Source organism: Bubalus bubalis, chromosome 13 (assembly GCF_019923935.1).
Source record: "Bubalus bubalis isolate 160015118507 breed Murrah chromosome 13, NDDB_SH_1, whole genome shotgun sequence".
In the NCBI taxonomy this organism is placed as follows: domain Eukaryota; kingdom Metazoa; phylum Chordata; class Mammalia; order Artiodactyla; family Bovidae; genus Bubalus; species Bubalus bubalis.
Genome location: NC_059169.1, coordinates 68431901 through 68458276, shown reverse-complemented (window position 1 = coordinate 68458276; position 26376 = coordinate 68431901). Strand labels below are relative to the sequence as shown.

Here is a 26376-nt window from a genome sequence, read left to right as displayed (position 1 = left end):
TCAGTTCTAATGAGGTGGATGAACCTAGAACCTATTATACAGAGTGAAGTAAGTCAGAAAGAGAAAGATAAATACTGTATTCTAACACATATATATGGAATCTAGAAAAATGGCACTGAAGAATTTATTTACAGGGCAACAATGGAGAAACAGACATAGAGAATAGACTTACAGACATGGGGAGAGGGGAGGAGAGGGTGAGATGTACGGAAAGAATAACCTGAAACGTATTACCATATGTAAAATAGATAGCCAACAGGAATTTGCTGTATGGCTCAGGAAACTCAAACAGGGGCTCTGTATCAACCTAGAGGGGTGGGGTTGGCCCAGAGATGGGAGGGAGGTTCAAGAGGGACAAGATGTATGTATACCTATGGCTGATTCATGTTGAGGTTTGACAGAACACAGCAAAATTCTGTAAAGTAATTATCCTTCAATTTAAAAATAACAATTAAAATTTTTTAAAAAACTTAAAAAAATTGTTAAGATGGTTAATTCAATATCATGTATTTTTACCACAAGAAAAAAGTCAGTCACCTGCATGTAAATGAATGATTGAAGCAGTAAGCTATATATTTGACAATATGCAAAATGAGAAATTTACCAGCATTGAACTTCCCAACAAGATTTTGGTTTTGGATCAATTTCTGTTATGAAGGCAGATGCAAGAAGAAGACATTTCTGTTCCCAACCAGAACTGTAGTACCTCTGTGATCAAGAAACGTCATCCATGTCATGTATTCTCTCCTCAATAATGGCTTTGCACAGGCTCACATAAAAGGGTATCTCAGAGCTGTATGCTTTATAGCACTTTTGCTGGGTAGTTAAGCTCATGATATTCCTCCCTTTATGCTCCATCGTGTTGGCTGAGTTGAGATCCTGTTTCTTTCTTTATTTTTATTTTCTTGACCATACTGCATGGCATGTGGGATCCTAGTTCCTCGACCAGGGATTGAACCCACGCCCCCTGCGTTGGAAGCTTGGAGTCTTAATCACTGGACTGCCGTGGAGGTCCCAAGAGTTCCTGTTTATTTTTTGAATGATCTTGCTGGATAGTTGGACTTTTTTTTTTTTTTTTCTTTTTAGGAGGGAGTGGAAAACATATACAGAGACTCTGATTAAGTTTTCTTTGTAAAAATTAGATTTATCAAGTATTAAATCAGTTTATATGTTCTGGTATGCAACAAACACAACAAAGACTGAGTAGCAAATTATCTAATTTTAGACATTTCTATTCCCTTGAGTCGTGCTATATTTTAAGAAATAAGAGATCATTGGCAAACTTTCAACTAAAGCAAGAAACTTCATAATTTATATTTATATATATGTGTGTGTGTGTGTTTTATGTGGAAGATACCATGGTTCTATTATTAGAATTCTTCAGAATCTTTTTCATTGAACCTTAATAAGTGAGCAGGTGGACTGTGCTTAGAAGAGTGTAACATTCACTCACTATTTAACTCAGAGAGGAGTATCAGGATGACCATGGAAACAGTAAAAGAGCCAAGCTCATGGCTTTCTGATTTAATTATTATTGATTGTTCAAAAGGTCTTATATTTTGCAGTGGTTTAGCATCACTTTGAAAAAAGTGGGGCGGGGGCAGTGGGGAGGAGGAAGAGAAAAAAGAAGGAAAGAAAGCAATGTATTGGGTTGGCTAAAACATTCCTTTGCTGTTTTCTCAAAGATGGTTTGGAAAACCGTGAAGAAACTTTTTGTTGTTCAGTTGCTCAGTTGTGTCCAACTCTTTCCAACTCCATGGACTTCAGCATGCCAGGCTTCCCTGTCCTTCACTATCTCCTAGAGTTTGCTCAAACTTATGTCCGTTGAGTTAGTGGTGCCATCCAACCATCTCATCCTCTGTTGCCCCCTTCTCCTCCTGCCCCCAATCTTTCCAAACATCAGGTCTTTTCCGATGAGTCTGGCCAACCCAGTACTTGGCACAGAGTTGGTGGCTGCTGCCTTGACCTCCATACAAAGTTTGGGTGTTTTTGCAGGGGTGCAGACACTTTCATTTCTTCTAGCTCCTGGGCCTGCCTATGCTCCTGTCATGCCTGCCTGATCCCTGGATGGAATCAGAAGCTGTAGCGTGGCACTGTCCCATCATTTCCTGCATTTCCCAGAAGAATCCAGGACGTCCCTGAAACGTGTGTTGTGTAGGAGTCTAAGAATGACTAAAAGAAGAAAACCAAACATGCCTTTCATTTGAGTGAACACAGAAAGTACTGCCTGTTGACCTCTTCCTTAGACTGACGAAAAGCTGAGGAACAACTTGACTTAGGTGAAATGACCTCTGTAACCACACAAGAGCCCTGGCATCCACGGACAAATGTTTATAAACCCACAGGAAACAGTCGTCATTCTTGTGAAATATGCCTCCAGAGGGTTGAGAACGGTGTGCATGTACCCAAGCGCGGGCCTCATTGACATGCTTTAATGACGGCATGTCGGCAACTCTTCTTTTCAGTATAATGTGGCCCAAAGAAAGAAATGTTACCATCTGACTGATTCATTCTGCAGGACCTGGTTTTCATAGGAATTTAAAGAGACAAAGAGGAGTGGTGAGGGGTGGGGGGCAGGAGGGAAATTGACAAATGTACAGAGAAGCTGATTAGAGTTGCTCTATTTTTATTTTTTTGCTGCATGCCCAGCCCAAAGCGCTGACCATCAATAACGGCCCTTAACGTTGGAACGTAATTAGTCTTGCTGGGTTTTCTTCCTCTTTTCTTCTCTTTCTTAATTTGATCTGAAACATGCCTTCTTCCTTTCCTTCTAAATCTTACCAGTAGAATGGTGCTTCAGTCCACCTTGGCAGTTACGATGGTGTTAAACGTCCCATGTAACCTCATACCCTCTGCTGTATTGATCGTCTCGCTGTAGCTGCCACAAATCAGGATTTTTACTGGGTCCATAATGTGATGGACCCAGGGTCTGTGATATCACTGTTTTTCAGTTTTAGTTCAAAAGCAGCAACCATAAATCTATCTTTTTTTTTAACTTGGTTTACCAAGGAATAAAAAAACAATCACAGAAATTAATGAAAATTTAAATATGATCTCAAAAAGCAGCATGTGCAACTTTGTTAAAGAAAATTATCCAATTTTGTGAATATACCTAAAAGAAGACTTTTAAATGTCACTTCTTCCTGAAGTTAGAGATTTAGTAAAATTCCAATCAAAATTTTTAATATGATATTTCATTTTTGTCACAAAAAAGGTTATTATAATGATCATCCAGCTACATTTTTTAAGAAGAGAAACTAGGAGACACATAGCTTCTGTGTTAAGACATATTTTATATCTGCAGTAATTAAGTCATTTTCATTTTGACACAAGAATAGAATAGCAGATCAATAAAGCAGAGTTAGACAGCTCCCAAACAGACCCAATTATGTGTAAAAACATAAAACAGGCTAAAGAAGACATTATAAGTCAGTTGCGGATGGGAAAAGTTTTTAAATAAATACTGCTAAAGCAATTGGTTTGCTGCTAAGAAAAAGATCGATTTTAATCTTCACTTCATGTCCTACACCAAAATAAATTTCAAGAGCCTTAAGCAGCTTTAAACATACAAAATAAAGCTTTAAAAAAGAAAAATAAAAAACTAGAAGTAAACAGAGTGAGCAGTATACAGTCTCTAAGAGGAAGAACATATAAGCTTAAAAGAGTGGAAATCACAAAAGAAAATATCATATTTGATTACATAACATTTCAAAATTTCTCAATCTGAAAAAGCTGCTTAAATACAATTTTATGAAAACAACAGATAATTATTTACAATATGATAGAGGATGGATATTATCTTCAAACTGTGATGCTATGCTAAGTCACTTCAGTCATGTCCAACTCTGTGCAACCCCGGAGACGGCAGCCCACCAGGCTCCCCCGTCCCTGGGATTCTGCAGGCAAGAACACTGGAGTGGGTTGCCATTTCCTTCTCCAATGCATGAAAGTGAAAAGTAAAAGTGAAGTCGCTCAGTTATATCCGACTCTTAGTGACCCATGGACTGCAGCCTACCAGGCTCCTCTGTCCATGGGATTTTCCAGGCAAGAGTACTGGAGTGGGTTGCCATAAGCATATAGAAATAAATAACAAAAACACTAAAATGCTATAGATAGCAGAAAAGTCAAAGAAGAGGAAATAACTAAAGTCTAATAAGTATTTTAGAGTGTTAAACATTTTTAAATTATATTTTTATCTAAGTAATAGCAATTTTAGAATATTATTTAAAATTCATATTGGCTAGAATTGAATAAAATAGATTCTCTTTAGACTCTGATAGAGAGGACATATTAACATAAACTGTTTAGAAATAGCACTGGTAATATGCAGTGAGAGCTTTAGAAGTCTTTGTGCCTTTATATCAATAATTTCATTTCTGGAAAACCATTCAAAGAAAATCATCATAAAAACAGACAAAGATCATTTATAAAGATAGTCTTGTTTTTTAATAATAAAATATTTTAATAAAATAATAAAAATATATTTTAAAATAAAAACTGGTGTTTTAGAAATTTAATGGTCAGAGACTAATTAGTTGAAATCTCAATATAGTCTTCCAATGGAATATTATGTAGCCATTAAACTTGTTTTCAAAGAATATTTAGTAACACGAGACCTACTTCAGTAGTACTACTACTATTCCAATTTAATGTGTTCTTATGTATACCAGGGAAAAGGTTGAAAAAAATAATTAAAATATTAACAGTATTTATTACTGGTAGAATTATAGACAATTTAAATTTCCTCCTTGATACTGTTCCACAGTTTTCATTTTTACTTCTATGATAAGAAAAATAAATAGTAAAAATAAAGCACAGTTCTTTAGTCTGCTTATTTCTGAATTTGAAATTCAACTAGATAAAAAATAAGTAAAAATATAGACTATTTGAAATTTTTCATCAAGTTTCATTGGAAGGATATACAAATAAATACAGAACTTTGGATAAAACACATTTTTTTCTCATCTACAAAACACTTACAAAATCATTACTATCTTCACCATGAAGAAAATCTTAACTAAATTCTAAAATGTAAAAATGTTACGTTTTCTGAATATAAGCTAATAAAATTAGAAATTAACAACAAAAAGTAGCCATAAATATAACTTCTCATAAATTAAGAATTTTTTTCTAAATTACTCCTCATTTAAAGAGGAAATCGACATATAAATGATATATTTATTAATTCATAAAATAACACTGAAATTGTTTTAAAAGCAGCTGCTTTGTATCAAAACCTATGGAATACAGTCAAATCTATACCTTGAGAATTTTGCCATAAAAAAATTTTACTTTAGCATAAAGATGTATACATATGAACCTAAGCATTCAGCTTCATTTATGAAAAAGTGATAAAGTAAGCTAAAAGAAGGTTGGAATAGAAAATTATAAAAGTAAATCTTGAAATTAGAGATAGAGAAAACAAAAAGACAGTACATAAAACCAAAAGCTGAGTTTTAGGAAGTACTGATAAAATAGACAACAAATTTCTGATACATGTCATTAAGGAAAACTATAAAGATAAAAAGCAGATGATATTAAGTGTAAGAAAACAGATACAAGCATATTATATTTATAACCACCTAATTTTGCTGTAATGGAACATACACGTTTTTAAAAATTATTGAATGATGCATGATCACACGATAAAAACCATAAGACATATGGGAAAAATTGGGTGTGGGAAAAATTGGGGCACGTTACTCAAAAAATTTTTCCAGAAAACAAACAACTTTGTTGGTGATATTTAAGAAATGAAGATAGGACACTGGTTAAAATGCTAGCATAGTTTTTATGCATGTGTTACATAGTTGAGGAATCCATAAACATTACAATATATACATAATTTTACCTGGAAAGACATGAAGCTTGCATGTGGAAGTGGACTTCAGAAAGGTCACAGTTTGTGAGTTATTTTGAATTAATGGAGGAGGTTAACTGAAATCAGAAGGCCAAGTTTTAACACCAGATGAAGATAGGTGTGGTTCTCAGGCGGTGATACCCTGAGGTAGATGGTAGATGTTTAAGGGATGTGTGTGTGTGTGTGTGTGTGTGTATGTATGTATACTGTGCATTCCTGTGCAGCTCAGTTCAGCTGGGTTCAGTTTTATATGTTCACCTAGTATTTCTGGAGGACAAAATCATGTGTAAGCACCTATAAAATCAGAGCTACGCTCAGATCATTCCCTAATATACCAATCCCATTGAAACTAATTCATGTTTTTAGCATAAGTGGTATAGCAGAACTGCCTGTATAAGAGAATGAAAGAATCAGAAGACAATATTAGTTCTGTAGTAACATATTTGAAAATTTGAAAATGAATGATTTTATAACAAAATATAAATTAATAAATTTGACTCGAGAAGTAGAATGCTTACATAGATCAATAGCTGTAATGGAAATTAGAAAATTTTATGTAAACATGTCTTTGAAGAAGACATACAGATGGCCAAAAATCACATGAAAAGATGCTCAACATCGCCAGTTGTTGACATGCAGGTCAAAACCACAATCAGGTATCACCTCACACTGATCAGAATGGCCATCATCAGAAAATCTACAGCAGTAAATGCTGGAGTGGGTGTAGAATATAAATTGGTACAGCCATTATGGAGAACAGTGTGGAGGTTTCCTAAAAAAATAAAAATAGAGCTTCCGTATGATCCAGTAATCCCACTCCTGGGGCATATATCCAGATAAAACCATAATTCAAAAAGATACATGCACCCCAGTGCAGCACAATTTACAATAACCAGGACATGAGGCAATCTACAATGAACATTTAGAATAATGTTATGGATAAAACATTAAAATGGATAAAGAAGATGTGATATACATACACACACACACACACACACACACAATGGAATATTACTCAGCCATAAAAAGAATGATATAGGACAATGGAATATCACTCAACCATTAAAAAGAATGATATAGGATTTCCCTGGTGGCCTAGTGGATAGAAATTTGCCTACCAGCGCAGGGGACACAGGTTCGATTTCTGGTCCAGGAAGATTCCACTTGCCACAGAGAAGCTCAGCCCATGAGCCACAACCACTGAGTCCACGTGCTACAGCTGCTGAAGCCCGAGCGCCCAGAGCCTGTGCTCTGCAATAAGAGAAGCACAAAATGAGACGCCTGCGTCCTCCAGTGAGGAGCAGCTCCCACTTATCACAACTGAAGAGAACCCGTGCAAAGCAACGAAGACCCAGCGCAGCCAAACAGAAAGAAAGAAAGAAAAATGTTAATGTAAGAAAAAAAGGAAAGAAATAATGTCATTTGCAGCAGCATGGATGGACCTAAAGATTTTCATACTGAGTGAAGTCAACTTCTTATTGCAAAATTCAGACTGAAATTGAATAAAGTAGGGAAAACCACTAGACCATTCAGGGATGACCTAAATCAAATTCCTTATGATGATACAGTGGAAGTGACAAACAGATTCAAGGGCCTAAATCTGATAGACAGAGCGCCTGATGAACTGTGGACGGAGGTTCCTGACATTGTACAGGAGGCAGTGATCAAGACCATCCCCAAGAAAAAGAATTGCAAAAAAGCAAAATGGTTGTCTGAGGAGGCCTTACAAATAGCTGAGAAAAGAAGAGAAGCTAAAGGCAAAGGAGACAAGGAAAGATATACCCATTTGAATGCAGAGTTGCAAAGAATAGCAGGGAGAGATAAGAAAGCCTTCCTCAGTGATCAGTGCAAAAAAATAGAGGAAAACAATAGAATGGGAAAGGCTCGAGGTCTCTACAAGAAAATTAGAGATACCAAGGGGACATTTCATGCAAAGATGGGCTCCATAAAGGACAGAAATGGTATGGTCCTAACAGAAGCAGAAGATATTAAGAAGAGGTAGCAAGAATACACAGAAGAACTATACAAAAAAGATCTTCATGACCCAGATAATCACGATGGTGTGATCACTGACCTAGAGCTAGACATCCTGGAATGTGAAGTCAAGTGGGCCTTAGAAAGCATCACGACGAACAAAGCTAATGGAGGTGACGGAATTCCAGTTGAGCTCTTTCAAATCCTGAAAGATGATGCTGTGAAAGTGCTGCACTCAACATGCCAGCAAATTTGGAAAACTCAGCAGTGGCCATGGGACTGGAAAAGGTCAGTTTTCATTCCAATTCCAAAGAAAGGCAATGCCAAAGAATGCTCAAACTACCGCACAGTTGTACTCATCTCACACACTAGTAAAGTAATGCTCAAAATTGTCCAAGCCAGGCTTCAACAGTACATGAACTGTGAACTTCCATATGTTCAAGCTGGTTTTAGAAAAGACAGAGGAAGCAGAGATCAAATTGCCAATATCCATTGGATCATAGAAAAAGGAAGAGAGTGCCACAGAAACATCTGCTGCTGCTGCTGCTAAGTCACTTCAGTCATGTCTGACTCTGTGCGACCCCATAGATGGCAGCCCACCAGGCTCCTCCGTCCCTGGGATTCTCCAGGCAAGAATACTGGAGTGGGTTGCCATTTCCTTCTCCAACAGAAACATCTACTTCTGTTTTATTGACTACTGCAAAACCTTTGACTGTGTGGATCACAACAAACTCTGGAAAATTCTGAAAAAGAGATGGGAATACCATCTGACCTGCCTCCTGAGAAATCTGTATGTAGGTCAAGAAGCAACAGTTAGAACTGAACATGGAACAACGGACTGATTCCAAATCAGGAAAGGAGTACATCAAGGATGTATATTTTCGCCCTGCTTATTTAATTTATATGCAGAGTGCATCATGCGAAATGCTGGGCTGGATGAAGCATAAGCTGGAATCAAGATTGCTGGGAGAATAATCGATAATCTCAGATATGCAGATGACACCACCCTTATGGCAGAAAGAGAAGAACTAAAGAGCCTCTTGATGAAAGTGAAAGAGGAGAGTAAAAAAGTTGGTTTAAAACTCAACATTCAGAAAACTAAGATCATGGCATCTGGTCCCATCACTTCATGGCAAATAAATGGAGAAACAATGGAAATAGTGAGAGACTTTATTTTGGGGGGCTCCAAAATCACTGCAGATGGTGACTGAAGCCATGAAATTAAAAGACGCTTGCTCCTTGGAAGAAAAGTTATGACCAACCTAGACAGCATATTAAAAAGCAAAGACGTTACTTTGCCAACTAAGGTCCGTCTAGTCAAAGCTGTGGTTTTTCCAGTAGTCATGTATGGATGTGAGAGTTGGACTGTGAAGAAAGCTGAGCGCCAAAGAATTCATGCTTTTTAACTGTGGTGTTGGAGAGGACTTTTGAGAGTCCCTTGGACTGCAGGGAGATCCAACCAGTCCATCCTAAAGGAAATCAGTCCTGAATATTCATTGGAAGGACTGATGCTGAAACTGAAACTCCAAATACTTTAACCACCTGATGTGAAGAACTGGCTCATTGGAAAAGACCCTTATGCTGGGAAGCATTGAAAGTGGGAGAAGGGGACGACAGAGGATGAGATGGTTGGATGGCATCACCGACTTGATGGACATGAGTTTGAGTAAACTCCGGGAGTTGGTGATGGACAGGGAAGCCTGGCGTGCTGCAGTCCATGGGGTTGCAAGGAGTTGGACAATGCCTGAACGATTCAACTGAAATAAGTCAGACTGAGAAAGACAAATACCATATGATACCACAAACGAACTTACAAAACAGAAATAGAAACACAGATGTAGAAGACAAACTTATGGTTACCAAGGGAGAAAGGAGATGAGGAGGGATAAATTGGGAGATTGAGATTGACATATATACACTACTATATATAACATAGATAGCTAATAAAGACCTATTGTATAGCACAGGGAACTCTACTCAATACTCTGTAGTGGCCTATATGGGAAAAGGATCTAAAAAAGAGTGGATATATATATGTATATGTGTAACTGGTTCACTTTGCTGTCCACCTGAAACTAACACAACATTGTAAATCAACTGTACTCCAATTAAAATTAATTTTAAATAAAGAAATTGGAATATCTGTCAAGAAGCTGTTATTTTTTTAAAGGACTGGGAGTTCCTGATTTTATAGTTGAATTCTAATTCTTCAATCTGAGTTGTTCATTATATTCCAGAAGATTTTTTTAAAAAGTTGTGTGTGCTCAGTTGCTCAGTCATGTCCAATTCTTTGCAACCCCATGGACTGTACCCCACCAGACTCCTCTCTGTCCATGGAATTTTTCAGGCAAGAATACTGGAGCCGGTTGCCATTTCCTGCTCCAGGGGGTCTTCCTGACCCAAGGATTGAGCCTGCATCTCTTTCCTCTCCTGCATTGCCAGGCAAATTCTTTACCACTGTACCACCTGAGAAGCCCTCATACCACAGTTGATCTTAGCCAAAAGGCCGAAAAGCAGCCTTTTTAAAAGGTAAGATGCTTAATTCATTTTCTGAAGGTAAGGTGTGCCAGATACTGCTTTAAATATTTCATAAATATTAATTAATCCTCACTGCAGTCTTATGAAGCTATTACAGAGAAGAAAACTGAAGCACAGAAATCTTGAGTAACTTCCCCAAGATCATGTAACTAGTACATGTTTTAGCTGGGATTTTAACCATACAGTTTGGTTCCAGAGCCCGAGGTCTGAACTCTTACCTACCCTGTTCTTTGCTATCTTTAAACTAAAACTGAAGGAAGCTAGCTAGCTCTCTGGTTCCGCAGTGACTCTGAGTTGTATGAAGTACACCCCTTGAAAGGCCTAAAATCTGACTTCCCCCAGTGACTGCTGACAAGGAATAGGCAATGCAGCCTTCTAGAAGGAGGGGGAGGGGGAGTTTGGTGAGAGTTATAATCAAATTTTAAAGCAAGGGAGCAGAGAGTTGGTAGATAAATTCCCTCTTTACCCCGCTGTTCAGTGGGTTCTTGCAAAGTCTGGCGTTTGTTCTGTCTGTCCAGAGACCTGCTGTGCTCTGGAGAACCAGCTGGGCTTCTTCATAAAGCACAGCCCAAATTAGTGACACGCCATTCATCTTTTTCTGCCTCACTTTGCTTTTCCCTCACTCAGACCATGGATACCACATCTCCAAACTAAGAAATAGCACTTAAGTTTCACCTCAGACACAACTTTTTAGGAAACCAGGCTGCAGCAGAATTTGAAGATGAAATTCCTAAAACAAGAAGTGTATATGGCAAATAAACATAGAAAAAGTGCTCTGACTCATAAGCCATTAAGATAATGCATATTAAACCATAGTGATAAAATAGACAATTTTATCTATTTTATAAATATTAACAAAATATTTCTTTTATATTTATATAAAATATACATTTATATTTATAAAATAGATAAAATAGATAATTGTATGTTAATTTGGCAAAAAATTGAAAAGATGAGTAATACCTAATGCTGATGAGATATGGGGAAGTAGGCTTTCGTATGAGGGCCAGATGGTGGGAAAATGAAATTCTGCATACTTCTACAAAGTGATCTGGCAGAGTGTATTCAAATATTAAGTGTACACAATCTTTCAGCCAGCATCTTTGCAACATATGCATTAGTTCATATGTTTATACATTTGAAGACATTTCTTGCTGTATTGTCGTGATAGTAGAAAATAGGAGACAAGCAGAATGTCCACTTACTGAAAGATATTTGAAAAAAATATGGCATATCCATATTTTAGAGTGTGTTTTGCCCTGGAAAGATAGTTCTGATATATTACAAATGAAAAGAACAAATTGTAGAATAATGTATATAATATGATCCTATTTTTATACTATACAACAAACCAGAAAAAAACAAAACCTATATGTTTACATAAGGGTTTTCTTTAGGGTGATAAAAAACATGTGGAAGGATACAATAGACTGTTAGCACTGTCTCAAAGGATTGAGATAGAGAGCGGAGATAATTACTAACCTCTTCCTTATATATACTGTGTGATTTGTATGCTCATCTATTACAGTGAACATTAAGACAGGTGTGATGAGAACCCAGCAGCTTTCCCTAAAATCAAATTTCAGGCAAGGGCAATAATTCCTTTTCAACCTTGATTCCTTCTTATGATTTTTTTTCAACATTGTTCTAAGAGTTCTCTAACTAAGGGAATAAGATTTTTTTTAAAAAAAGGAAATAAAATGTATATTGACTGGGAAGGAAGAATTAAGACTATCTTTGTTGCAGATAACATGATGATCTATGTAGAAAATCTCAAAGAATTGTAAAAAACAAAAACAAACAAACAAAAAAACCCAAAATCTCTTGGAACTAATAAGCAGTCTTATTGAGGTTTCTCACTGGAAAAGACCCTGATGCTGGGAAAGATTGAGGGCAGGAGGAGACCAGGGGCAACAGAGGATGAGATGGTTGGATGGCATCACTGGCTTAGTGGACCTGAGTTTGAGCAAACCCGGGGAAATAGTGAAGGAAAGAAGCCTGACAGGCTACAGTCCATGGGGTTGCAAAGAGTTGGACATGACTTAGCAACTGCATAAAACATTAAGATTACAGGATTCAAGGTAATATACAAGTCAGTCATTTCCTGTATACCAGCAATGAACAAGTAGAAATTGAAATTAAAAAAAAAAAAACAAAACCATTAGCATCCAGAAAGATGAAATACTTGAGTGCAAATCTAACAAAATATGTAGATCTATATGAAAAAAACCACAAACCTCTGGTGACTTAAAGAAGAACTAAATAAATAAAGAGGTGTTCCACATTCATGGAAAACTCAGTATTGTCAAGAGGTCAGTTCTTCCTCTTTGATCTATGGATTCAGTGCAGTCCCACCAACCACCCACCAATCCTTGGAATTTACCCAAAGGAGTTGAAAAAGTATGCCCACACAAAAACCTGCCTGCAGTTGTTTGGTGGTGGTTTAGTCCCTCAGTCGTGTCTGACTCTTTGCAACCCCGTGGACTGTAGCCCATCAGGCTCCTCTGTCCATGAGATTTTCCAGGCAAGAGTACTGAAGTGGGTTACCATTTCCTTCTCCAGAGGATCTTCCCAACCCACATCTCTTGTGTCTCTTGCATTGGCAGGCAGGTTCTTTTCTGACTGAGCTAGGAGAGAAGCTGCAGCTGTATTTGTAATTGCCAAAACCTGGAAGCAACCAAGATATCCTTTAGTAGATGAATGGATAAGTAAACTGTGGTACATCTTGTCAATGAAATATTATTCAGAGCTAAAAGAAACGAGCAATCAAGCCAAGCAAAGACATGGAGGAAATTTAAATGGGTATTATGAGTAAAAGAAGCCAGCCTGAAAAGGCTGCTTACCGTGATTCCAACTGTATGGCCACCTGGAATAAAGCAAAATTTTGGAGATAGTGAATAGCTCTGTGGTGCCAGGGATTAAGCAGGAGAGAAAGATGAATAGGCAAAACACAGAGGACTTTTAGGGCAGTGAAAATACTCTGTATGATACTCCAATGGCAGACATAATGTCATTTTACATTTGTCAAAATCTACAGAATTTAGAACACCAAGAGTGAAGCCTAGTGCAAACTGTGGACTTGGGGTGATAATGATGTGCGATATAGGTCATCAGTTCTAACAAATGTACCACTCTGGTGGGATGTTGATGAAGAGGGAGGCTATGCATGTGTGGGGACAAGGGCTTTATGAGAAAATCTGTACTTTCCTCTCAGTCTTGCTGTCAATCTAAAAATGTTCTTAAAAATTAAATGAGGGAGGATAGAAAGATGGATAAAATAATTTTAAATGTGTATGTCTTTTATTAAAATTAATTTACTTATTTTGGATTGTGCAGGATCTTTAGGTGCGGATTGCAAACTCTGGTGGTAGCAGGTGGGATCTAGTTCCCTGATCAGAGGTTGTACCCGGGCCCCCTGCATTGTGAGCATAGAGTCTTAGCCATTAGACCACCATGGAGGTCTCTGTTGTTTTAATAAGGAAAACTGAAAACAATATAGACATTTGTCAACAGAAGAACATTCCAGTATATCTTATGCAGTCATTAAAAAGACTGAAGTTGATAAGTATGTACTTATCTGAAACAATGTGCATGATTTGTTACCAAAAAATAATATTGTTAAATGATACTAATATTTTGTTTTATTACATATTCCAGTAATACTTTTCATAATAATTATCTCTGAGAAATAGTATCATAAGGAGCTTTTAAATATTTATCAGTCTTACGTTTCCTAGAATAGCAAATTGTCTGTTTGATCAAGAAAGTAATAATGAAAAAAAATGCTGACAGTTTCTGAAATTTTCTCCATGATTATGTATCTATTTTCATAGGAAAAACAAATGAACAAGAAATTAAATTCACCTATCCAGTGAACTGAGAATTTATTATATTTGTATATCTTAACCCTAAACACAAATCTGCATCAAGTTGTTTTATTTTATATCCTGCCTGTTTCTGATAGGAGTTAATGTACCTTTTGCCCAAGCTAAAGAACCCTTTCAGTGTATTCAAAATAACATGCACGATAAGAACTCAATGAACACTTGCCCAAATAGCAGTTGTCTTTAAGAAATACATTTTGTGTGTATGATAGGAAATTTGGGATGCTCTAAAGTATGGGGATGCTTTTGAACTGTGGTGTTGGAGAAGACTCTTGAGAGTCCCTTGGACTGCAAGGAGATCCAGCCAGTCCATCCTAAAGGAGATCAGTCCTGGGTGTTCATTGGAAGGACTGATGCTGAAGCTAAAACTCCAATACTTTGGCCACCTCATGCGGAGAGCTGGCTCATTTGAAAAGACCCTGATGCTGGGAAAGATTGAGGGCAGGAGGAGAAGGGGACAACAAAGGATGAGATGGCTGGATGGCATCACCAACTCAATGGACATGGCTTTGGGTGAACTCCCGGAGTTGGTGATGGACAGGGAGGCCTGGCGTGCTGCGGTTCATGGGGTCACAGAGTCAGACACAACTGAGCGACTGAACTGAACTGAACTGAACTGAAAATATGGGGGCACAGAAATAGATAGCTAATGGGAAGCTGCTGCATAGCACAGGGAGCTCAGCTCAGTGTTCTGTGATGACCTGGAGGGGTGAGATGGATGGGCGTGGGAGGAACCTCAAGAGGGAAGCAATATATGTACATATAGCTGATTCACTCTGTTTTACAGCAGAAACTAACACAACATCGTAGAGCAATTATCCTCCAGTAATAAATATAAATAAAGAATGGGGCCCAGAGCTGAGCTATTCTTGCCAAGGATTAGGGGTGGTTGTGAACTATTGCTCAGATAAGTACGTGCCTTTTTACCCACTTACAAGCTCCTTATGGGAAAACTACTTGACTTCTCTAAAAATTAGTCTGCTCTCTTCAATTGTGAGCCTAGCTCTTCAGAAACCAGAAATGAATATTATGCCACTCCTTGAAGGAATAATGAAACGAATTTAAAAAATGACAAGTTGCATAATGTTATTACTGAGAAAAACATGGTGAAGAAAATCCATTTGCAGATAAGCTTCTTAAGGAGGGCTGGGGTGGAAGAGTCAATACCCAGAGGGACTTTGTTAAGGTGTTTATCCTCTCACATCACCTCGTACTTTAACTTTGTGGCACCTAATCATGTACCTCTGAAAAACCACAGAAACTGTATGAACTCAGTAAATACCCAGATTGCAAGTCACGCGTCTGTGCGTCTGTCCTCCTACCTCCTTTCTTGAAGTCATCAAGGAGCAATTCTGAAAGCCTCCAAATGTTTTGAAAAGATTCATTGTTCTGTTTTTCAGTTCCCATAAAGACATCATCAGTTTATTACTCTTGGCAGTTTTCCTTGTAGTTGACAGCCTATTGTTAAGGATATATGGAAATATACTGTTTAAGAATGCACTGGGATGACCCAGAGGGATGGTACGGGGAGGGAGGGGGGTTCAGGATGGGGAACACGTGTACACCCGTGGCGGATTCATGTTGATGTATGGCAAAACCAATACAATATTGTAAAGTAATTAGCCTCCAATTAAAATAAATAAATTTATATTTTTTAAAAAAAGAATATATGGACATTTCAAAATTTGAAATGCTGCTTTCAGATTTTGCATTTGAAAGAAATTAAAGGACTCAAAACCTGGCCTGAACTTATATACCTCTGACTGGCTTCTACATATGGGTCTTTGTTTGTGCTTAGGTGAAGTATGCTAACATAAACACAAAATCACCTCTTCTGTGTCTTCACAAAGAGTATGTACAATGTGTTATATAGAAACTGATCATTTTGAGTAAATTTGAAACTGAAACTAACTTCATCAGATTGGGAGACATCTTTTACATATTTTTTTTTCCACTATTTATTGACTATGTTTTACATATCCATTTTTTCACTATATCTTGACTCTCTACTGTGCCAAAGCACTGTGTCAGGTCCTCTGGGGGCACAGGGATGAGTAAGATGCAGCCTTGAGAAGCTTGTTATACTGGGAAATAAGACTGCTATTGGAAACCGAATCTTTAAAATAGCTAACTTATTTTCCTAGTAGATCATTACCATCCTGTTTGATCTCTGGTCAGAGACTTGCAAAATTTCAGCTGTGGTACCACCGAGAAAAAATGTAATTTGAATTGGATTTACCTTCAAAATTGACCTGGATCAAAACTCTGAACTTGATCCAGTTTTCTTGATGTATACTTAAAAAAAAAAAAAAAAAAAATCAATTTCAGAGTTGTAAGGTTAAAAATTACGGTAATTGCATTGGATCATAATTATGATTGTTACTTTTAGAGAGGAACAGAAAATGCTGAGTTGATTGGCAAAATACTAATGTTAGATGTAATTCAGTGATGATGTTTGCTTTATACAATCCAGTTTTTACCAAACATGTTTATTCACTTAAAGAATTTCTTTTACTTAATATTTTCCTTCTCTTTTGTAGGAGTTTATTTTATCAGAAGATTATAACAAGATGACTCCTGTGAAAAACTATCAAGGTAGGAATGAGAGTAGTGTTTTCATTGCCTTAGACTTTGAAATGTTCCTTGACGGCTTCCGTGGCCACAAGAGGGGACTTAACTTTACAACAGTCTCTGGGAACAAAACACCGCAGTGCTTTGTGGTGAATATTATCCCGGTTTTGGAATCAAGAAGCAGAGGCCCAGAGAGATTGGCTGACTGGCATGTAGTCCCGTGGCCGGTACAGTTGCAGAGCCGGTTGCAGAACCAGTCCGGTTCCCATGTGACTCCTGTACCCATGGCCTTTGTCCCTGGTCTCCCTGCTCCACCCCACTGCCTGCAGACCCTGCAGCAGACTTGGAGAGTGGGGCCGGGCTTGGGAGTGAGCTGCTTTCCACGGAGCTCGTTCCATTTTTGGTTAACGGTTGTAAAAGGTTCATATTGTCTCAGGGAAGGCGTTCGGGTTTTATTGTGTCTTCAACATTGGCATCGTTCCATAGACCATTTACATAGTACAGATCAGGAGCAAATTTTCACTAAGGAGTGTTTCCTCCAGGTCAACAGTGGCAGGGCCCAGAACATTAGAAGTAGACCTTGGAACATTTAGAGGTCATTTCATCCACATCTTATGACCTCATTCATGATCATCTGGCCTCTCCTCTTGAGGTATCCTTAGACGTAGCAACCCTTCCTGATTTTAGAAAATTCTCAGCATTAAGTTCTTCATTTCTAGATGTTGAGCAAAAATTCATTTCCCTATGGGTTTTATCTTTTTTTTTTCCTTTAATAACTAGTTTTTTTTAAATTTTCTTTTGAGCTTTTTATTTTGCATTGGGGTATAGCCCATTAACAATGTTTAGATAGCTTCAGATGAACAGTGAAGGGACTCAGCCATACATATACATGTATCCCTTCTTTCCCAAACTCCCCTCCCATCCAGGCTGCCACATGACATCGAGCAGAATTCCGTGTGCTATACAGTAGGTCCTTTTTGGTTATCTATTTTAAATATAGCAGTGTGTACATCACCATCTCTATTGGTTTATTCTTTTAGTGTTTTTTTTTAATGTATCACTGATCATTTATTTAGTACCTACTGTGTTCCAATAAACTGAAAATTATAATAGTGAACAAGGCATGCATAGTATCCATGCATCCCCCATGAAAATAGAATCAAGTAAATCTAAACAGAATTAAAGCAGATCAAATTCAGCAATATAAAAAAGGGAAGTACATCACAACCAAGTGAGGTTTATTCCCAAAAAGAAAGAAAAGCAGGGACAGGTGTTTGTATGTCCATATCATAGCTGCCTTATTCACAATAGCCGAGAAATGGAAACAGCCTAAATATTCACAGATGGATGAATGGGTAAACAAAATATGGTTTATCAATACAGTGGATTCTTATTTGGCCACAAAAAGAAACTGAAGTGCTGATACCCGTTACCATGTGGATGAACCTTGAAAACATGCTGAGTGAAAGAAAAGACCATACATTGTGTGATTACATTTATATGAAACGTTAAGAATAGGAGAATTCATAGCCACAGAAAGTCAGTTAGGGGTTCCTCAGGGATGGGACTAAGGGGATTGGAGGTATGGGCTTCTTTTGGAGGTGATAGAAATGTTCTGGAAATAGAACATTTCCCGTAATGATTGCACAACACTGTGAATATACTAAAAATCACTGAATTATACACTGAAAAATGGTTTAAATGGTGAATTTTATATAATGTGGATTTTTATCTCAATTACCATTTTTTAAAACAATCACTTTTAAAACAAATACGAAAAACAAAGACATTACAAGAAAGGAAAACTACAGCCCCAATTCTCTCATAAACTTAAATGTTAAAGTCCTAAAAGAAATACTAGCAAATCCAGCAACGTGTAAAAAGAATTATACATGATGACCAAGTGGGGTTTATTCCAGATACGCAAAGCTGGTTCAGTGAAAATCAGTGTAATCCATCATGTCAAAAGCCTAAAGAAGAAAAATCATAGGATCATATTAATTGACACAGAAAAAGCATTCAATAACACCTGATTCTCACTCATGATCTAAACTCTCAGCAAACTACAAATAGACAGGAACTTCCTCAACTTGAGAGAGAAACAACTGTTAAAAACAAACTATAGCTAACATCATGCAGTTGACTCTTGTCCAACTGCAGATCGGGAAGTGCTGTGGTATTTACTGTTGAAACATACCTGCGTATAAGTGGACCCATGCAGTTCAAACGTGCCTTGTTCAGGGGTCATGTGTACTTAATTGTGAGAAACTAGATGTTTCCTCCCTACGATGAAGATCGTGGGCCCCGTTTAACAAGTACAGCCAGGCTTCGAGCCTAGGTTCCTGAAGCTTAGCGCTACGTATGTATCTTCAAATGGTTTCTTTTTGAATAAGAGAATTCTGTCATCTTAGAAAGAGTATGTGCTTTGAGTTTTAGGGTTTGTTTTTTGTTGGTTTTTGTATTTTCAGTAGTCATAGGCAGCCTGACAGAGAAAGAGAACCAACTTTGGCAGAGAGACTAGGGTTTTAATTCTATCCTTGTCACTCATAGATTGTGTAGCTTTGAGCAAGTCACATAAGATTTTTGAGTCTCTGTCTCTTCCTCAGACATAGCATGGTAGCTTGGAGGGCTGTAAACCCCCTTATCTTCCTACTGTCATCCCCTTGGACTTAGAAAGTAACAGGAAGAGGATCAACGGCGCCTTCTTGAAAAAAGGGAGCAAGGCACTGAGGGCCACGTTCTGCCTGAAGTAGACTTGAAAGTGAATCATTAGAGAGTCCGCTTTTATTCCACCATTGGTGGAACTTAAATTGGGCATTTGATGACATAGACATGACAGGAGTTTCTCTAGGAAGTCCCATCCTTGAGTTTAAGACAATGTTTTGATCTTGATGGTGGCCAATTCTCTGAAAGACAGGTACTGTGTAGAGAAGTTACAGTATTATTGCTTCTATGCCCCTTCTAAATCCCTTTAGACTCTCCAGCTTCAGATGTCAGATTTTTAAACATCAGGCATTTGGTGAAACGTCTGTCCCAGAGGGATTCACTGTGGTTCTGGCCGTACTGTTTGGTCACCAGTTTAGAAGGGTGATCTTGCCAAGGCCAGGTTGTGTGTGTAGAAGAAGGAGGCCCCCCAGCTTTGCAGAGTCATTACAGTGACTAAGTGAGAGAATATCTTTCAGTCCTTGGCACTTGTTAGACGTTCAGAAATTGGCAGTGATATTGGTACTGCCGATAGAGCTGCATTGATCCATCCATGTCTCGTCCTATTTTCATGATGAAAATGGGAAGCTGATGTCTTCTCTGTCACCTCGTCACACTCAGGATGTCTCCTCTCACCCACCAGGCTGCCACCTCCTGGGCCCAGGTAGCCTGGTAAGGTCCACGTTCTGAGACTTCAATCTTTGTTTATAAATCTGGTCAGCTCTGTTCAGTGGCCGTGGACACCCCCATACCTCTCCCCCTGGAATTGTATAAGAAGAAGAAAGAAAATATTTTACTGATTTTATTTGGTACTTGAGAAGCCATGAGACCTTGACCAAACTCCTCGACTTGATCCTGCCTCAGTTTGCCCACATGCAAAGCAGGGAGGGGGGTCGAGGACGTGAATGGTGTCTTCTAACTCTGAAACTGTGTGATGCAATACTTCTGTGATGGTGGCGCCCTTATTCCTGAGCGACCCTGGGAAATATGCTCCCATTATCTCATTGTGTATACTTTGATGTAGGGGATATTTCATTCTTTTTTTTTTTATGTGGCCCTTGAGAATAATTCTGCCGTCCTTTCCAAGCTCCAAGCATTTGATTTGTCATGGAAAATTCATCTAGAACTTTGTTGTGGGTTTCAAAGCCAGCCTTCATCAAAAGGAGGACAGTAATGCTCTTTGCTTTTTTTCTTAAGCTTAAATAAACTGACCCAGTAACTTATAGAGAGCATCGTTCCTAACATGTTTTGCAGTCACAGTGATCTGGCTTTCTCTAGACCAGCAGTTCTAACAAGTCTAAAAGAGGTGGCCCTTGACCCTTGGGTTATTGGGAACATTTTCTTATAGGGACTCGGATGTGGTCTTCTCCGGGGACATGGCTGTACCCCTGATGAGAACCACCATTCCAGCTTGCGTTTGCCATGATGATCTACTGTTTAGCTTACGCTGGGGTAGGGGAGGAGACAACCTTGAACCTCTGTGGACCATGCCTCATTTAGAATGCTTGATGGATTGTTTTCTTGTCTCTTGGTTTTCAGCGCATCAGAGCCGAGTGACGATGATCCAGTTTGTCCTGGAGCTGGAGTGGGTGCTGAGCACGGGACAGGACAAGCAGTTTGCCTGGCACTGCTCCGAGAGTGGGCAGCGTCTGGGAGGTTACCGCACCAGTGCTGTGGCCTCAGGCCTGCAGTATCCTTTGCTGGACAGAATCCCTTGGTGGGAACTTAGCTGTTGACTTCTTTCTTTCATGAGCATTCTGGGTATGTGCACTTTGAAGGTTTCGTGTTTTATTTGCTGAGCTGCTCTTCTGATTAAGATGCTTATAAACTGTCCTAACACGTAAATTGTCAGGGGTCCTCATGTAGGCGGGGTAAATCAATTTCGCCTGAAATGACAGTCCCTGCCGAGCAGGTTGTGGGTCTGCCGTGAGCAGAGTCTGACGTCTACACAGCACACAGCCCAGATTTGTGAGCCTCAGCTGTCAGAAAGATTATGGAACACGAAGATAATGCTGTCACTGAATTGCAGTCTTTTATTTTTGTACAGAAATAATTTACACATAGGTATTAAGGTTGAGAACCCTCGCATTTTGGTGCCTGGCAGAAGAACCACAGGATCCCTATTCATTTTAAGGATATTTATTGAGAAGCTACCATGCTGGGACCAGCGTAGGCTGAACACGGTAATGCTATGTACAAGTCTTTGTTCCAGGTGCCAGATTTTTCCAGAATGTGTAGAATGATACTAACTCTTATCTCCCAAGCTTCCAGGGTCCGTGTGCTCACTGCGCATACCTGCTAATGATGGGTGATCCTCACATCCAGTGCTCCGGGCACTTGGGCCTGACAAGTGAACATGGGCCTGACAAGTGTGAGACCTGGATGGGTGATGCTACCATTGTAAGAAGGAAGGGGCCCTGAGTTTCTTCTTTCAAAAGCATAGAATCTCTCCACCTTCTGACAAATGAGGAAATAGTTAGAAACAGATTACTTGTCTGCAGAAACAGGATGAAAGAATAAGACTTGCTTTCAGATTTTCATCTCATATTTATAAAATGCCTGTTCAGTAACTTGCAACCATCTGGCAGAGTACCTTGCTGTTTCCTTGCAGACATGTGGCAGTTGTTGTATTTGTGTGTGTGTGTGTTTAGGATAATGTCACTCTTATTTTCCTACTGGAAGGGCAAGAGGAAGAAACCGAGAGTGGCCATATGGAAAGTTTTAAAAATGGCAAGTTACCAAGAAGACCAGAAGCAAGGGTGAGGAGGAATGGAAATCGAGATCAACTTATCTTTGAGAGGGTGGCTGATAAAAGAGACTCCATGCTTTACTTACTAAAAAGCCAGTTCAGACAAGCATAATGCTTGAATTGAAGTACATGATCTCTCCTGCCAGTAGATTAATGATTTCTTGTAGTGCTTAGATTAGATCTCCCTGAGAGATCATCCGTCCAATTTCTCATTTACAGATGAGCAGCTACAGCCCAGAGTGGATCCCATGCCTCTCTCTGCAGCCCCCTAGCTGGTATGAAGGAAAATCACCACCACAACCCAGGTCTTCTGCTGTGGACTGCTGGATTTTCCCAGCAGTTAAACTGCATTACCCCTTTGAGAAAAGAACCAATGGCATCAATATAATTTGTTCTTAACATTCTGGCTTCTCTATCACTAGCCAAGCCTAGTGATGTATCTTCTGTATCACCTAACCAAGCCGGGGAGCATAGAAAGAAAAACAGATCTTGCCCTTAAGAAGTTTATTTTTAAAACAATCTGAAAAGGGGGGGGGGGGGGACCCCATAAATACACAGAATTAAACTTGTCCTGACTCTTATTATAGTCTTTGACTCATCTGTTTAGGCATCTCCAAAGGTCATCTTCATTTTTCAGCTGTTTCCTTTGGCCACACCATGTGGTTTACCAAGCAGGAAAAAAAAATCACGTGATTGGCTAGCAGAAGCTTTGATGTGTAGTGAAAGCCTCAGGCTTCCTTCCCCCGTGCAAATGACCATCCAGTCAAACCTTGGAAGGGAGCTGCAATACTGCAGAGATGCCCTTCCAGAAAACTCCCTCCACCTCCCTAGCTCCAGTTCTGGAGTCACAGTGCCAGCCCTAGCTCCTGGGAGCGTGTATCTGCCTGGTACTTTCCCAGTGCCATGCCCTGATGCATAACGACGCTGAATTTGCCAGAGTCGCAGCCAGGAACCCTGTGACTTTCCCAGGCTGCAGGGCTTTTCCTGGGAGCCGCCTGGTGCGTAGAGTGCTAATAAGCAACCCATACAGCATTGGGGTTCACTTAAAATCCAGTTTTTAAACCCATTTGTTTCATGGGACACCCCTCCTCCACGACCTCACCCCCCTCGTCTTTCTGCCGTCTTCTATACAGGGTTTTTTTTTGCAGGTGGGGGGGGTGGTGGTTAGTGATAATGAAAAGAAGATCTGTTGAAATAACTTAAAATGTTCAGAATAATATTATGACCCCCATTTCTCTTCATAGTGGACGCTGGTGATGTAGATAAAAATCTTCTACATATAAATTCATTCTCTCCCATCTGCATCTCAAGCAGTCATTCAAACAAGCCAACAAGTGATAGAATAAGTCAGAGGGAATAGAGCCTTTCTCCTCTTCTTTCAGGCCTCTTTGCAAAGTAAATATGCAAAGAAAGTAACCAAAATTCAAGTAGAGAAACAAAGGATGACAAGACGACTGACCAGTTCACAAATTGAATTATCAGGTTTGAAATCACCTCAAAATCTTTGTTGCTTTGGCTGCAGATCTGACGCTTCAAATATTAAGTGAACTACCGTATTGCATGTGTGTGTTCAGTCGTATCCAGCCCTTTGCAGCCCCCTAGACAAGAGCCCACCAGGCTTCTCCATGCATTTTCCAAGCAAGAATACTGGGGTGGGTTGCCATTGCCCCCTCCAGGGGGTCTTCCTGACCCAGGGATCGAATCTCCTGGGTCTCCTGCATTGGCAGGTGGCTTCTTTACCATTAGCACCACCTGGGAAGCCAGACTATCATATTACCACCAGCAACAACGATAGTAACAATAAGGAAGCGAAGGAGAGGAAAAAGAAGAAAATACCTTATATTTGCAGCCCCTGAGTGTTTACCTAGTGCCTCTATATAACGTTACTTTGTTCCCTAGCAAAACATAAAGACCTAATTCTCAATTTTCAGAGTAGAATGCATCGGAGAGGCTCAACAGGTTAAGAGACTTTCTTGAGGTCACGTGACTGTTAACCTGGCAGAACCAGGATTAGAACTTGGGTTTTTAAATCTTTGAGCTAGCCCTGGGCCTAACTAGATACAGCAGAATGGAGCTGTTTCCCCAAGGTCCCACGGCAGGTTGACGTAGGAAATAGAACTGTTTTCCTCCCCTACCTCTGTTGCTGGTCTTTATATTTATCTAGCCTCATCCTTCATTCTGTCATTGGACCAAGTTTTGGTCACATCTGGTCATGCTTCCAGAAAAATAATTTAGGTACTCTGCATCTTAAGAATTTCTCCATGTTGGAGATATTTCCAAGGTACCACCCTCTTCTGTTTATTCCTGTTTGGGGAAAGTGTACTGAAAAGCTATTAAGAGTATCTTGATTTTCATATTTCCTCATGTCATACTAAATTCCAGTCACTCTGGCTTTGAGGTTTTACTATAGTTTTATTTTAGCTCTCTTCCAAATAGCTTGTGTTGCATCCATGTATGTGTGTGTGTGTGTGTGTTATTTCCCCGACGTTGGGAAGACTTGCATCTGTTTTTTCATCTGTGTTCTTATAATTAATCAAGATAATTAAATTTAAGGTGATCTTATTCTTTGTAAATCCTAATATTGTTATGTATATCTGATAACTTTTCTCCCTATTCTTGAGACCAGGAGAATTTGTTCTACCTTGTTCTCCTTTGCTTAAAAAAATATCTTAATATGAAAATTTTAAACCTCGTATCAAATTGAAGAAGATAGTGTAGTGAACACTCATGTACTTACTGCTCCCATGCACTGTGGGTCTTCTGTCCCTACCTGTCTGTCTTTTCACTGGAGTCGTTTAAAGCAAATTCCAGACCTTATGTCTTCTTATCCTTACACACTTCATTATGCACCTCTCAGAAATATGAATCTTTTCCCAATAACCACAGTGCTGTCATCACTCCTAAAGTTTACAGTCACTCCTTGATAATTCTGAATAATTGATACATTTTCAAATTTAATGTATTGTTTCAGAAGTGGCTTTTTGCAGTGGATCTGTTTGAAATCAAGTCCAGACAAGGTCCACACGTTGGATGTGGTTGCTGCATCTCCTGAATTTCCCAGTCTTCCTTTCAGATTTTTTTTTATTGCCACTATACCTTTGTTGAGGGGACTGAGTCGGTTCTCCTTTAGAGTCTCACGTTCTCAAGTGACCTCTGCTTCCTCGTAATGTCATATAACTTGTTCTTCTTCCTACCTTTTCCCCTAGTTTTTCTGTAAGCTGAAAGTGGCCTCTGATATCTTGATTCAGTTCAGATTCAGCTTTGGGGCAGAACACGTGGTATTTGTGCTGTGTGGTTCATTCTGCTCCTCATCAGGACACACAGCATGTCGGGTCATCACCCTTCCAGTGAGAGCAAGATGGATCGCTGGTTCTGGTGGTGACAGCGGGGTCCCTGCAGGGCGGTCTTCCCCATCAGCCTGTCCTTTATGGGCTCATCCACTGCTTTCCTTTTCCCAAATCCAGTCCTTTCATTAGGATTGCAAAAGGGTGATTTTGTAATCCTTTCATTTTTTTCCTACATTTATTAGTTGGATTTCTTCTATAAAGTAGAACTTTCCCTCATTGACTGCAGCTGTTTGGTTATCCTGAAATACAATTAGTACAGGAAAAGCAACATAAGTTCTTAATTATTTCTCTTTAATTGCTCATTTTTTAGAGCAGACATTTAATGCCCTAGTTACCTTCAGTAGAGATTTGTTTTTTGAGCATTATTATAAACTCTTGGTTTGGTTTTTAATGATATATTCAGTATATTTCAGTAAACTGCTCCTCTTTTCCCACTTTGTTTTTAAAAATTTTTTAAAAATTTATTTTCTTTTCTTGGCTGTGCCGACCGGCTTGTGAGATCCTACTTCCCTGACTAGGGATCAAACCTGGGTCCTTGGCAGTGAAAGTGTGGAGTCCTAACCACTGGATCACCAGGAAATTTGCTCCCCTTATTATTTTTTTTTTCCCGATGCTCATGTTGTCCCATCTTTGGCCAGTAAGAGCCACATCATTTTGGCTCCTGTGTCTTTTTGATAGAACCCCACTCGCCTTTGATAGCATTTTTGTTTTGTTTTTTTCTTACCAGACCGCAGCAGGTTTAATAGCGGC

General features: G+C 39.0%; 1 protein-coding gene and 1 long non-coding RNA gene across 5 annotated transcripts in view; both read left to right on the top strand.

The window, feature by feature from the left end:
* The window catches only part of WDFY2 (WD repeat and FYVE domain containing 2), a 178617-nt gene that overhangs the window by 111809 nt on the left and 40432 nt on the right, over positions 1-26376 (top strand). For all 4 annotated transcript variants that reach the window (XM_025262960.3, XM_025262959.3, XM_025262961.3 and 1 more), the window contains 2 exons: positions 16797-16851; positions 21070-21220. In XM_025262960.3, the coding sequence (XP_025118745.3) occupies positions 16797-16851; positions 21070-21220 (206 nt within the window). The remainder of the gene's footprint in view (positions 1-16796; positions 16852-21069; positions 21221-26376) is intronic.
* Positions 21227-22826, top strand: LOC112578476. The gene is made up of 2 exons (XR_003102764.3): positions 21227-22289; positions 22499-22826. It is a non-coding gene; the product is annotated as an uncharacterized LOC112578476 (long non-coding RNA).